The following is a 14,196-nucleotide window of genomic DNA, read 5'->3' on the forward strand; positions in this document are numbered from 1 at the left end:
CTGCTGCCGGCGCTGGCTCCTTCCGCCTAGCGCTCTGACGGCCGCCGCGGTGTCCGCAGAACTGGGAGGGCGAGGTGTCGACGCGGGACAACGTGCGCTACACCATCCTCAACCTGCAGACGCGGCTGCGCCCGGGCCCGCCGCGCGCCGTCCGCATCTTCGTGCGGTACGGCGAGCGAGACCCCGTGCCCCGGCTGCGCTCCATCGCGCTCAACGGCCGCCGCATCTGCCCCGAGGACAGCGCCACCGAGTCCGGTAAGTGCCCCGCGCCAACTTCCTCTCCATTCTCTTATTACACTACTGGCCATTAAAAGTGCTACACCGAGAAGAAATGCTGATGATAAACGGGTATTCACTGGACAAATATATTATACTAGAACTCACATGTGATTACATTTTCACGCAATTTGGGTGCATACATCCTGACAAATCAGTACCCAGAACAACCACCTCTGGCCGTAATAACGGCCTTGATACACCTGGGCATTGAGTCAGAGCTTCGATGGCGTGTACAGGTACAGCTGTCCATGCAGCTTCAACACGATACCACAGTTCATCAAGAGTAGTGACTGGCGTATTGTGACGAGCCAGTTGCTCGGCCACCATTGACCAGACGTTTTCAGTTGCTGAGAGATGTGGAGAGTGCTGGCCACAACTGCAGTCGAACATTTTCTCTATGCAGAAAGGCCCGTACAGGACCTGCAACATGCGGCCGTGCATTATCCCGCTGAAATGTAGGGTTTCGCCAGGATCGAATGAAGGGTAGAGCCACGGGTCGTAACACATCTGAAATGTAACGTCCACTGTTCAAAGTGCCGTCGGTGCGAACAAGAGGTGACCGAGAAGTGTAACCAATGGCACCCCATACCATCACGCTGGATGATACGCCAGTATGGCGATGACGAATACACGCTTCCAATGTGCGTTCATCGTGATGTCCCAAACACGGATGCGACCATCGTGATCCTGTAAACAGAACCTCGATCCATCCGAAAAAATGACGTTTTGCCATTCTTGCACCCAGGTTCGTCGTTGAGTACACCATCGTAGACGCTCCTGTCTGTGATGCAGCATTTAGGGTAACCGCAGCCATGGTCTCCGAGCTGATAGTCTATGCTGCTGCAAACGTCTTGGAACTCTTCGTGCAGATGGTTGCTGTCTTGCAAACGTCACCATCTGTTGACTCAGGGACCAAGGCGTGGCTGCACGATCCGTTACAGCCATGCGGATAAGATGCCTGTCATCTCGACTGCTAGTGATACGAGGCCGTTGGGATCCAGCACGGCGTTCCGTATTACCCTCCTGAAACCACCGATTCCATATTCTCCTAACACTCATTAGATCTCGATCAATGCGAGCAGCAATGTCGCGATACGATAAACCGCAATCACGATAGGCTACAATCCGACCTTTATCAAGGTCGGAAACATGATGGTACGCATTTCTCCTCCTTACACGAGGCATCACAAAAGCCAACGCCGGTCAACTGCTGTTTGGGCATGAGAAATCAGTTAGAAATTTTCCTCATGTCAGCACGTTGTAGGTGTCGCAACCGGCGCCAACCTTGTGTGAATGCTCTGAAAAGCTAATCATTTGCGTATTACAGCATCTTCTTCCTGTCGGTTAAATTTCGAGTCTGTAGCACGTCATCTTCGTGGTGTAGCAATTTTAATGGCCAGTAGTGTAGCTTTACCAGTAAACCCACGATACTTTAAAGAATCGAGCTTCCTTGGATACTGAGACGCCCGTACACGCTGGGGAGAACAGGTGGTTAGGACTGTGGGAAGGGCCAAGTAAGGTTGGGGTTAGTTTCACCTAAAAATTGTAATTTATTGTAACTTAATAACACATTTACAACCAGAGCGGCACATAGCCGAACTTTTACAACTATGACTTTTAAACTCCAAATCTTTCACGGCTGAAGGCCACCAAACAAGAAGTCTTAAAAATCAACAAGGTAAATTTTTCAAGTGACTGAAAACTCACAGTTACAATTACAAATAAAATACTTAAAATAATTTTCTCAACTGGGCTGAATGCCTCAAAGCAGGGGCGTGTAATGTCCCCACAGTAAATGCCCTCTACCACGCAACAATTAATCATTTTCAATCAAACCATCCACTTTCATTCACTTTGGAAAAGTTATCTGATCTGATTTTCTCATAATATATGCGGCGACAGCCGTCGACGCCAAAGTTGTTTTTTTTTTTTCCATCAGTCTACTGACTGGTTTGATGCAGCCCGCCACGAATTCCTTTCCTGTGCTAACCTCTTCATCTCAGAGTAGCACTTGCAACCTACGTCCTCAATTATTTGCTTGACGTATTCCAATCTCTGTCTTTTTCTACAGTTTTTGTCCTCTACAGCTCCCTCTAGTACCATGGAAGTCATTCCCTCATGTCTTAGCAGATGTCCTATCATCCTGTCCCTTCTCCTTATCATTGTTTTCCACATATTCCTTTCCTCTACGATTCTGCGTAGAACCTCCTCATTCCTTACCTTATCAGTCCACCTAATTTTCAACATTCATCTATAGCACCACATCTCAAATGCTTCGATTCTCTTCTGTTCCGGTTTTCCGACAGTCCATGTTTCACTACCATACAATGCTGTACTCCAGACGTACATCCTCAGAAATTTCTTCCTCAAATTAAGGCCAGTATTTGATATTAGTAGACTTCTCTTGGCCAGAAATGCCTTTTTTGCCATAGCGAGTCTGCTTTTGATGTCCTCCTTGCTCCGTCCGTCATTGGTTATTTTACTGCCTAGATAGCAGAATTCCTTAACTTCATTGACTTCGTGACCATCAGTCCTGATGTTAAGTTTCTCTCTGTTCTCATTTCTACTACTTCTCATTACCTTCATCTTTCTCCGATTTACTCTCAAACCATACTGTGTACTCATTAGACTGTTCATTCCGTTCAGCAGATCATTTAATTCTTCTTCACTTTCACTCAGGATAGCAATGTCATCAGCGAATCGTATCATTGATATCCTTTCACCTTGTATTTTAATTCCACTCCTGAACCTTTCTTTTATTCCCATCATTGCTTCCTCGATGTACAGATTGAAGAGTAGGGGCGAAAGGATACAGCTTTGTCTTACACCCTTCTTAATACGAGCACTTCGTTCTTGATCGTCCACTCTTATTATTCCCTCTTGGTTGTTGTACATATTGTTTATGACCCGTCTCTCCCTACAGCTGACCCCTACTTTTTTCAGAATCTCGAACAGCTTGCATTATTTTATATTGTCGAACGCTTTTTCCAGGTCGACAAATCTTATGAAAGTGTCTTGATTTTTCTTTAGCCTTGCTTCCATTATTAGCCGTAACGTCAGAATTGCCTCTCTCGTCCCTTTACTTTTCCTAAAGCCAAACTGATCGTCACCTAGCGCATTCTCAATTTTCTTTTCCATTCTTCTGTATATTATTCTTGTAAGCAGCTTCGATGCATGAGCTGTTAGGCTGATTGTGCGATAATTCTCGCACTTGTCAGCTCTTGCCGTCTTCGGAATTGTGTGGATGATGCTTTTCCGAAAGTTAGATGGTATATCGCCAGACTCATATATTCTACACACCAACGTGAATAGTCGTTTTGTTGCCACTTCCCCCATGATTTTAGAAATTCTGATGGAATGTTATCTATCCCTTCTGCCTTATTTGACCGTAAGTCCTCCAAAGCTCTTTTAAATTCCGATTCTAATACTGGATTCCCTATCTCTTCTAAATCGACTCCTGTTTCATCTTCTATCACATCAGACAAATCTTCACCCTCATAGGGGCTTTCAATGTATTCTTTCCACCTATCTGCTCTCTCCTCTGCATTTAACAGTGGAATTCCCGTTGCACTCTTAATGTTACCACCGTTGCTTTTAATGTCACCAAAGGTTGTTTTGACTTTCCTGTATGCTGAGTCTGTCCTTCCGACAATCATATCTTTTTCGATGTCTTCACATTTTTCTTGCAGCCATTTCGTCTTAGCTTCCCTGCACTTCCTATTTATTTCATTCCTCAGCGACTTGTATTGCTGTATTCCTGATTTTCCCGGAACATGTTTGTACTTCCTCCTTTCATCAATCAACTGAAGTATTTCATCTGTTACCCATGGTTTCTTCAAAAAAAATGGTTCAAATGGCTCTGAGCACTATGGGACTCAACTGCTGAGGTCATTAGTCCCCTAGAATTTAGAACTAGTTAAACCTAACTAACCTAAGGACATCACAAACATCCATGCCCGAGGCAGGATTCGAACCTGCGACCGTAGCGGTCTTGCGGTTCCAGACTGCAGCGCCTTTAACCGCACGGCCACCTCGGCCGGCCATGGTTTCTTCGCAGCTACCTTCTTTGTACCTATGTTTTCCTTCCCAACTTCTGTGATGGCCCTTTGTAGACATGTCCATTCCTCTTCAACTGTACTGCCTACTGCGCTATTCCTTATTGCTGTATCTATAGCGTTAGAGAACTTCAAACGTATCTCGTCATTCCTTAGTACTTCCGTATCCCACTTCTTTGCGTATTGATTCTTCCTGACTAATGTCTTGAACTTCAGCCTACTCTTCATCACTATTATATTGTGATCTGAGTCTATATCTGCTCCTGGGTACGTCTTACAATCCATTATCTGATTTCGGAATCTCTGTCTGACCATGATGTAATCTAATTGAAATCTTCGCGTATCTCCCGGCCTTTTCCAAGTATACCTCCTTCTCTTGTGATTCTTGAACAGGGTATTCGCTATTACTAGCTGAAACTTGTTACAGAACTCAATTAGTCTTTCTCCTCTTTCATTCCTTATCCCAAGCCCATGTTCTCCTGTAACCTTTTCTTCTACTCCTTCCCCTACAACTGCATCCCAGTCGCCCATGACTATTAGATTTTCGTCCCCCTTTACATACTGCATTACCCTTTCAATATCCTCATACACTTTCTCTATCTGTTCATCTTCAGCTTGCGACGTCGGCATGTATACCTGAACTGTCGTTGTCGGTGTTGGTCTGCTGTCGATTCTGATTAGAAAAACCCGGTCACTGAACTGTTCACAGTAACACATCCTCTGCCCTACCTTCCTATTCATAACGAATCCTACACCTGTTATACCATTTTCTGCTGCTGTTGATATTACCCGATACTCATCTGACCAGAAATCCTTGTCTTCCTTCCACTTCACTTCACTGACCCCTACTATATCTAGATTGAGCCTTTGCATTTCCCTTTTCAGATTTTCTAGTTTCCCTACCACGTTCAAGCTTCTGACATTCCACGCCCCGACTCGTAGAACGTTATCCTTTCGTAGATTATTCAATCTTTTTCTCATGGTAACCTCCCCCTTGGCAGTCCCCTCCCGGAGATCCGAATGGGGGACTATTCCGGAATCTTTTGCCAATGGAGAGATCATCATGACACTTCTTCAATTACAGGCCACATGTCCTGTGGATACACGTTACGTGTCTTTAATGCCGTGGTTTCCATTGCCTTCTGCATCCTCATGTCGTTGATCATTGCTGATTCTTCCGCCTTTAGGGGCAATTTCCCACCCCTAGGACAAGAGAGAGCCCTGAACTTCTATCCGCTCCTCCGCCCTCTTTTGACAAGGCCATTGGCAGAATGAGGCTGACTTCTTATGCCGGAAGTCTTCGGCCGCCAATGCTGATTATTTATCAAAATTTAGGCAGTGGCGGGGATCGAACCCGGGACCGAAGACGTTTTGATTATGAATCAAAGACGCTACCCCTTTTTTTTTTTAAATCTCATTTTGTTCGTTGAATCTGCTCGGGGCGGACGTCGTAAGACATCCTTTTAAGTTCGTTGTTGATCGATTAACTCAGTTTTTTTTTATTACAGATGGTTGCTAACCTTCTGACCGAACACGCTGAGCTACCGTGCCGGCACCCCTAGACCACGGGCGCTTATTCTTTGAAATAACAGAGATGCATGTATGCATTGTCCATGGTTGTTAGAGTGGTAACTAGGACAGCTTGTGGAGTATCTGTTGAGGGATTGACGTGTTTCTGAGAGATACATATTCTGCTTTTCTTCTCGCTAAAGCGAGCCAATTAACATTTGTTCCGTTGGCGGTTTGTTTTGGAGAGAAAGAGATTGTAAAAGGAAAATAATTAAGGCGTGGAATCACCGGAGATCTGGACATGTAATGGAGATGGATTTAATACACGATTTCCTCCAAAAATAAGGTTTGTGACTTTTTTGTTCTGGAGTGAATGAACGAATGAGTTTTTTTCTGAATCATTTGTTGATCACGTTGGCCCTGTAATGAGGGCGGGAAGTTTCAGCTGTGTCGAAGAGAGCCTGCAATCACTGAGTCTGTGTTAAAACGTCCAAAAAGGCTTCGTACACATCTGAAATTCGCGATCTTTCGTAAAAGGAACAAACTGTCCAAACGATTGATTCTCCCGAGTGACTGCAGTGTTTAACAGTAATAATAAATGTAAAGATCTCTTACAGCAAGCAAGCCGCTGATTACCAAGACGAAGGACTCCACAAAAGATTCTATTTGGCTGATTCTTTTTATCACGTAATGAAATCTTATATTAAAAACTATACATAGATAAAGGAGGGAAAGAGCGAATGAAAATAGAGATAATACTAATATTCCTCAATTAGTCTAATTTTTCGCCTGTCTTATCACGGATCAGCCAAGAACTGGGAGGGCCTTACTTTACTGTATAGACTTATGTGTGAAGGTGAAGGGATCTTAAAGACAACAGATACACGTGTATACAGACAAGACATTGCACAGAGATAGCGGTTAGCTGCATTGATCATCTATTCTTAGATTAAAGACGGCAAATTATTATCCGAACATTTAAAAATGTTGAAGGTGGATAGACAAACATAAAGAAGATGCAATACAAATGGCTGAAGGCCTGCAATAAAATTTTCAAGATTTTAAAATAAATTACCATAACCATTCAAAGTCAGAAGGCCACACTGTTTAAGCTTGAAAAGTTAATTTTAAGCATAAGGGTCCAACACTGAAGGCCCACAATTAATTTTCCAAAATTTAAAATATATATAACCACAAGCCTTAAGTTTAAAGTAGCTGAAACCGGACTAAAGAAAAGACAACACAACGGCAATAACCTTTCAGAAAATATCCACTTGTCGGAATTCAAACTTACTTACATGAAACCAGCAAACCAAGATTTTTTTATCATTGGCTGTGATAGACTATAAACAGACAATTAAACACCGGTGAGAAAGACAGTAAAGACAACAGCACTCAGAGGCCTCTAGGGGGTCGGTCTGCCCTCGTTCACTTAGGTGAGACAGGTGGTGAGCCCAACTACACTTGATCCGTCGGAACCCAACCAGGGGACAGCCGCGGACCGACCGACAAACAACTTGCTTGCCTCCAATCGGTACATGAGAATTCAAACACAAAATGTTACGGGCGTGATTATCCACAATCAGATATGTATATGTATTAAGCTGACAAAACTACACACTGTGTTGTACAGAAACAACAGGTGAGGAAAGGACACTGCCTGACATTACGTTAATGGCCAGGGCAGGTAAACGGAACACTAACGGCCACAAGGCAGAAAATTCCGTTGGCGCACTTTAACTGTAGTCAACCAATATAGTTAATTCCACCGCACGGCGGCGAAATTTCAGCAATACAAACACTCTGTGTTGCTCACAGGAAAACCTCCCCAAGAGCGAACCACTGAAACGAACCACAACATGAATGGACGTGGCTTGGGTACCTGAAACCACTACTGAACTTTGACGTATTGAGTCGGTGAACCACGAAGCTCGTAGCGATGGGACAGCTCCACACGCTCCGACACTGCGCAGGGATCGCCGGCGGACCCAGCCGACAGCAAACCTATTACCAAAATATCCACGGGTTGTGACGACGACGGCGGACAGAGCCATCACACCGACGTCATCTCAGACGCCGTCGCAATCTGTTCCACCGCGCGACCGTGGCGCGGGGCGCGGACGGCGGAGGGAGCGCGCCGCGGGCGGAGGGTATTTAAATCGGCCGCCGCCGCGACCGAACCCAGTTCCCTCTGAGCAGCCATAGCGTACGGATCTCCGTGCCGGCACGTTCACAGGAGCTCAGTCCGTCAGTTCACCTTATGATGGCGACATGTATGATCGCCGAAATATTGTGCCCGTTGGACACTATAGACCGGCAGCACACCCGTGGATATTTTGGTAATAGGTTTGTTTGGGCGAGCATCACACAGATGACGACACTTGGAGAAAAACGCAAACTGTCATGAGAAAGCCTGGTTAGTAGGCTCTATAACCAACTGTGAGTGATCAATCCTCTACGTATCGCTCCAGTAGGGATCGTGAAGACAAGATTAAACTAACTACAACCCACGCAGAGTGTCCTCCTTCCCGCACTCCATACGCGAATGGGACGGAAAGAAGCCCTTGTAAATGGTCCAATGGGAAGTACCCTCTCCCATGCACTTCACAGTGGTTTGCCGAGCGTGGATCTAGATGTAGATAAGCTAGAAAGACAGCGTTAGGGTGATCCTCAACAAACTCTGCGGCATAGGTTACAAGGTACGTGTTCAGCTCGCTACAAACGCACCAGTTTATCTGCCGACCGATCGACCGACCGACCGACCGATCAATTTAGTTGCAGCCTATAAACGCCCCAACGGACTGCACTGAGCGATAACAGCGCCGCCCTTGTTGTTGTGATTTGTTTATGTTAAAGTTCAACGAGTTTACGTTCTCCGAAATCGCTCTTGGTTTTGCATAGAAACATAAACTGGGATTTACCTTGGCTGTTTTAGAGATAACACGCCCAAAAACGGCCGAGACAAATCTGTAGGCAAAGAAATGGCTAATGCAGAGAAAGTAGTTCACCCACGCTCTGTTACTTAAGAAACTGGGAACAGATGATTTTCGTAATCATGTAAGGATGGATGAAAGATGCTTTTCGGAGCTGCTGAACATCAACAAATTATTTTTAACGAAATACAATACAGTCATGAGAGAGGCTATAAGCTGCGAAGAGAGGCTGTCAGCTACGTTACGGTCTCTAACCACTGACAGGAGTTACGAGAGCCAGCCGCGGTGGTCTAGCGGTTCTAGGCGCTCAGTCCGGAACCGCGCGACTGCTACGGTCGCAGGTTCGAATCCTGCCTCGGGCATGGATGTGTGTGATGTCCTTAGGTTAGTTAGGTTTAAGTAGTTCTAAGTTCTAGGGGACTGATGACCACAGATGTTAAGTCCCATAGTGATCAGAGCCATTTGAACCATTTTTGAGTTACGAGGATCTCAAATTTAGTGCAGTCGGTTCCCCACAATTATTATCCAAAATGATACCTGAAACCTGCAACGTGATTTATAGTTGCCTGAGAAAATACATCATGGCAAAACAAAATAAATAAAACTAAAGATATTCATGTATACTTTATTATGTTATTTATGTATGTAGCAAGAAAGATGCCCCTGTGAGTTAAAGAAACTCATTTCACATTAGAAGAAGAAAGACTGCAAATGGTGGTAGCGCTCGTCATCTCATAAATACTACAGATAGGTAAGAAATATAGGTTTTAGCAACTGTTAGAACTCTAAAGAAAGCACATTTTTTTATATGCAGGACAACCACAGCGAAATATTCCACGATTTGAATAAACAAGACCGCTGCAACTATCAGAATTCTTTATTGCAGAACACGACCGGTTTCTCAAACTAAATTTGCGTCTTCAGGTGCTTCGCTGTATACGAAGGAATAAGAGAACTTACCAGATATTTAGACGGACAAATAAAAGAGTTAAGGTCTGTGTCTACTTACAGCCAAAAGCTTAAAGGTCCTGTTTAAACCGGATAAAGCCATTCCCAACATTTATATCCAGGTATTTAAAATTCTGACTCACGATAGTCTATCATAAAAGGTATTGGGGGCTAAGGCCATCCCCAGCCTAAAAAAGAACTCAGCAATAGCGTCGGGGTAAGAACGTAGTAGTTCAAATGGTTCAAATAGCTCTGAGCACTATGGGAAACAGTCAAATGGCTGTGCGTTCCTTTTAAGAAATTCAAAAGGCCTCCTGATACTATCTACGGTCCTATATGCCAGCACTATCCAATACAGTGTCCTTACAACTAGTAAAATTGTTTCCACAAATGAAAAATCTTTTACATTAACAAAAAACAGTGGTAGGTCTGTAAACGTCATACACTTAACTAATCAAAATTGATTAGGACATTTATGTGACGTAAATCTGTCTGGGAGTTAAGGGTATTTCCTGGGGCTCTTTTCAATGCTCGAAAAATCTCCAGTTCTCCTAAAATATTCATAATATTGCACTTTTTCTCCCAGTGAAGTATTTGAAGATTGGTGGCATCGTCAGAAGCTGTGTCCCGTCTGTTGCAAGTGAGCACTCAAAGCTGACTTTGAACTGGAGTTAGCAGCATGCTCCCTAAATCTTACATTAAACTTCTCCCCGTTTGGCCTATGCATTTTGAAGGGCAGCTGTCACAAGAAATACTATACACCCCCGGAACTTTAAATAACTCCCTTTTTGATTCCTCTCTATGTCTAAATTTTTGGCCGTTATTTTTGGGAATAAAATAGGCTGGTGTTACACCCTTTGAGCCTGCTGTTTACCTATTCTCTTGGATATGTTTCCTTAGTAAAGAAACCTATGGTAATTCATATATTTTACAAAAAAAATGCTTCAAATGGCTCTGAGCATATGGGACTTAACTTCTGAGGTGATCAGTCCCCTAGAACTTAGAACTACTTAAACTTAACTAACCTAAGGACATCACACATATCCATGCCCGAGGCAGGATTCGAACCTGCGACCGTAGCGGTCGCGCGGTTCCAGACTGTAGCGCCTTGAACCGTTCGTCCACACCGGCCGGCCATATATTTTACAACACTGTCGCGTAGAGCGATCAGCTTAGTATACTCACCATGTAATGCCTGTGCTACATTTGAGGGAGATTCCTTTTTCTTTTTTATAATACTATTAATTTTATGGACGACGTCTGCTTCATAGCCACTGGAGTTGGTTATGTACCTAATTACGCGTAACTCACGCTCGAAAGCTACGCTGAACAGTGGGACACTACGTGACTTATGCAGCATGGAGCGAAATGCTGCCACTTTATGTTGCCATGAGTGTTTCGAAGAACTAGGAATTGCTATGTCTGAAGCTGCGTGTTTCCTATAAATATCATCTCTGGAAGATCCCCATTGTCACGAAATTTACAAATCCAGGAACGGCAATGTTTCGTTCACACTCCGTTCCATGGTGAACTGGATATTCACATTTTCGTTATTGCGCACCTGAAGAAAATCTTATAAATCTAGGTGCGACCCATTATCAGCAAGCAGATGTCGTCAAAACAGCGACACCATAATAAGAAGTTAATGGAAAACTGAGTAGGTCTTTCATAATACGGGTCTCTACGTCTGTCATGTAGCAGTAGGAGAGTCGTGAGCCCATAGCCAAACCCTGTCCTTGCACGTAATATCTATCTCCGTACCTAAAATAATTAAACTGTAGAAAACTTTCCAAAATCTCGAAAACGTGATCAATGTCGTTCTGTGGCCTGTCATTGAATCTCCCATTCAGTTTAACTGAATGGGATGTCTAAAATTCTTATTTAAGTAATCTGCTAGCATTTTCTCAGCCAAGTAACCTAGTCCACTCTTTGCACTTATAATCAGACGAATAGGAAGCTTATTTTTGTAGACCCAGACCTTGCCAATTTTATGTGTCCGTTTCTTAGCGTGGCTAAATATCTGATGAGTTCTTTTATTTCTTTGTATACAGTGAATCACCTGAAGATGCAAATTTAATTTGCGAAACCGCTCGTGTTCCCCATTGAAGAATTCCAACAGTCGTAGCGGTCTTGTTTATTGAAATCTTGCAAAAAAGGCCCACACATCGCACCGAATAGCAGAACGCTTGGATTTCAACACTTATAACAATGAAGCAAGAATAGCTTAGGAAAAAATGACCGTTGACTACGTTCATTTGGATTTTTAGGTTTCAGAAGTGAAATCTGAGATCTAATTTGTCTCAGTTTCGAAATTCAGATTTCATTCCAGTCAAGTATCGGAAATAATACCTAAAAATCGAAATGCATTTGTTGATAAAATATAAAGGGTGGTCCACTGGTCGTGACCGGGCCAAATATCACACGAAATAAGCATCAAACGAAAAAACTACAAAGAACGAAACTTGTCTAGCTTGAAGGGGAAACCAGATGGTGCTATGGTTGGCCCGCTAGATGGCACTGCCATAGGTCAAACGGATATCAACTGCGTTGTTTAAAATAGGAACCCCCATTTTTTAATTACATATTCGTGTAGTACGTAAAGAAATATCAATGTTTCAGTTGGACCACTTTTTTCGCTTTGTGATAGATGGCGCTGTAATAGTCACAAACGTATAAGTACGTGGTATCACGTAACATTCCGCCAGTGCGGACGGTATTTGCTTCCTGATACATTACCCGTGTTAAAATGGACCGTTTACCATTTGCGGAGAAGGTCGATATCGTGCTGATGTATGGCTGTTGTGATCAAAAAGCCCAACGGGCGTGTGCTATGTATGCTGCTCGGTATCCTGGACGACATCATCCAAGTGTCCAGACCGTTCGCCGGATTACGTTATTTAAGGAAACAGGAGGTGTTTAGCCACATGTGAAACGTCAACCACGACGTGCAACAAATGATGATGCCGAAGTAGGTGTTTTAGCTGCTGTCGCGGCTGATCCGCACATCAGTAGCAGACAAACTGCGCGAGAATCTGGAATCTCAAAAACGTCGGTGTTGAGAATTCTACATCAACATCGATTGCAACCGTACCATATTTCTATGCAGCAGAAATTGCATGGCGACGACTCTGAACGTCTTGTACAGTTCTGCCACTGAGCACAAGAGAAATTACGGGAACATAATTTAATAAATTCCATCAGCTATTGTAACACTTGACGCAGCTTATTTGCGCCATGGAAGCAGCCAGTATATTAAGACTTTGTCACTATGAGTAGTGAGATCATAGAAAGAATAATAAAAGGACCAGGAGCTCAACTAAACATTTAGCTGTTGCCTTGTTGTAGAGAGTAAGCCTCCACGAATTTTAGACAAGTTTTGACATCCATGAACTCTAAGGTCTAACGTAAGGAACGTGGGAGCAGTCTTACATACTGACTGCTAGGTTGAACCAAGATGGATTACGATATTATTTTTCCATAATTTGCTACCTTGGTTCATTCCACAGACCAACCACAACTTTAAAAGTAAATATCAGGATGTGCCTTTTAAACCACCGGAAAAGGGAACGTTGCTTCTTTTTCTGTTGGTGCAGTAGTTACTCAAGACAAACTAGACGTTTGTCTCCGCTTCCACTGGGGTTCCAACGAAAACAGAACACTACTCTAGATAACACGCTTTCGCTTCCTTAGCAAACATCGAGTCTGTCCTGATGCTGAACTAACCTTCTCTTTCGTTATGAAAACAGAACATGAAAAAGTGAAACTTGAATGTAAGCTATATACGAGGGCTGTCCAGAAAGTAAGTTACGATCGGTCGCGAAACGGAAACCACAGTGAAAACCAGAAACATTTTATTTGCAACAGTTAGGTACACCTTCCACCTACTTCTCTACATAGTCGACGCTCCAACTTCCAGTTTTGTCGTAGTGTTGTATCAACTTTCCAACATCCTCGTCATAGAAAGCAACCGCCTGTGCTTTCGGCCAGGTCTGCAGCTCGTTGTCTGTCGAAAAATTTTGTCTTCATGGCCAGCGGTTTTTGTGAGCAGAAATGAGACTCAGGGGGAGCCAATTACGGACTGTATTGTTGGTGATCAAACACTTCTCATCGGAAACGCTGCAAGAACGTCTTCATTGCCCCTGCAGTGTGCGGCCGAGAATTGGCTTGACGAAGGAACTGCTCGACAGTTGTGTTATATGGGCTGCATGACACAGGCGAAATCTCTAACCGGGCCCTCCTTCTTGGCGGGAGGCGCTATTCCCTACGCATCTTTACGTGCTCACTGTTCACTCAAAACTGAAAAGAGCGTCGCGACCCGATTGACGGGCATACTAGAGACACTGCCCAACACATCTGTGCGAAGCTTTACCGGATTTTCCCAGTGGTTTCCATTTTGCGACCGATCGGAACTGACTTTCTGGACAGCCCTCGTATGTACACTGCTGGCCACCGTAAATGCAACACCCTGAAGG

General features: G+C 43.9%; 1 protein-coding gene across 2 annotated transcripts in view; it reads left to right on the plus strand.

Moving 5' to 3' along the window:
• Window positions 1-14,196, plus strand: part of LOC126100850 (serine proteinase stubble-like) — a 363,522-nt gene that overhangs the window by 204,050 nt on the left and 145,276 nt on the right. For both annotated transcript variants that reach the window (XM_049911517.1, XM_049911518.1), the window contains exon 3: window positions 60-255. In XM_049911517.1, the coding sequence (XP_049767474.1) occupies window positions 60-255 (196 nt within the window). The remainder of the gene's footprint in view (window positions 1-59; window positions 256-14,196) is intronic.

This window comes from Schistocerca cancellata, chromosome 9, assembly GCF_023864275.1.
Source record: "Schistocerca cancellata isolate TAMUIC-IGC-003103 chromosome 9, iqSchCanc2.1, whole genome shotgun sequence".
Lineage (NCBI taxonomy): Eukaryota > Metazoa > Arthropoda > Insecta > Orthoptera > Acrididae > Schistocerca > Schistocerca cancellata.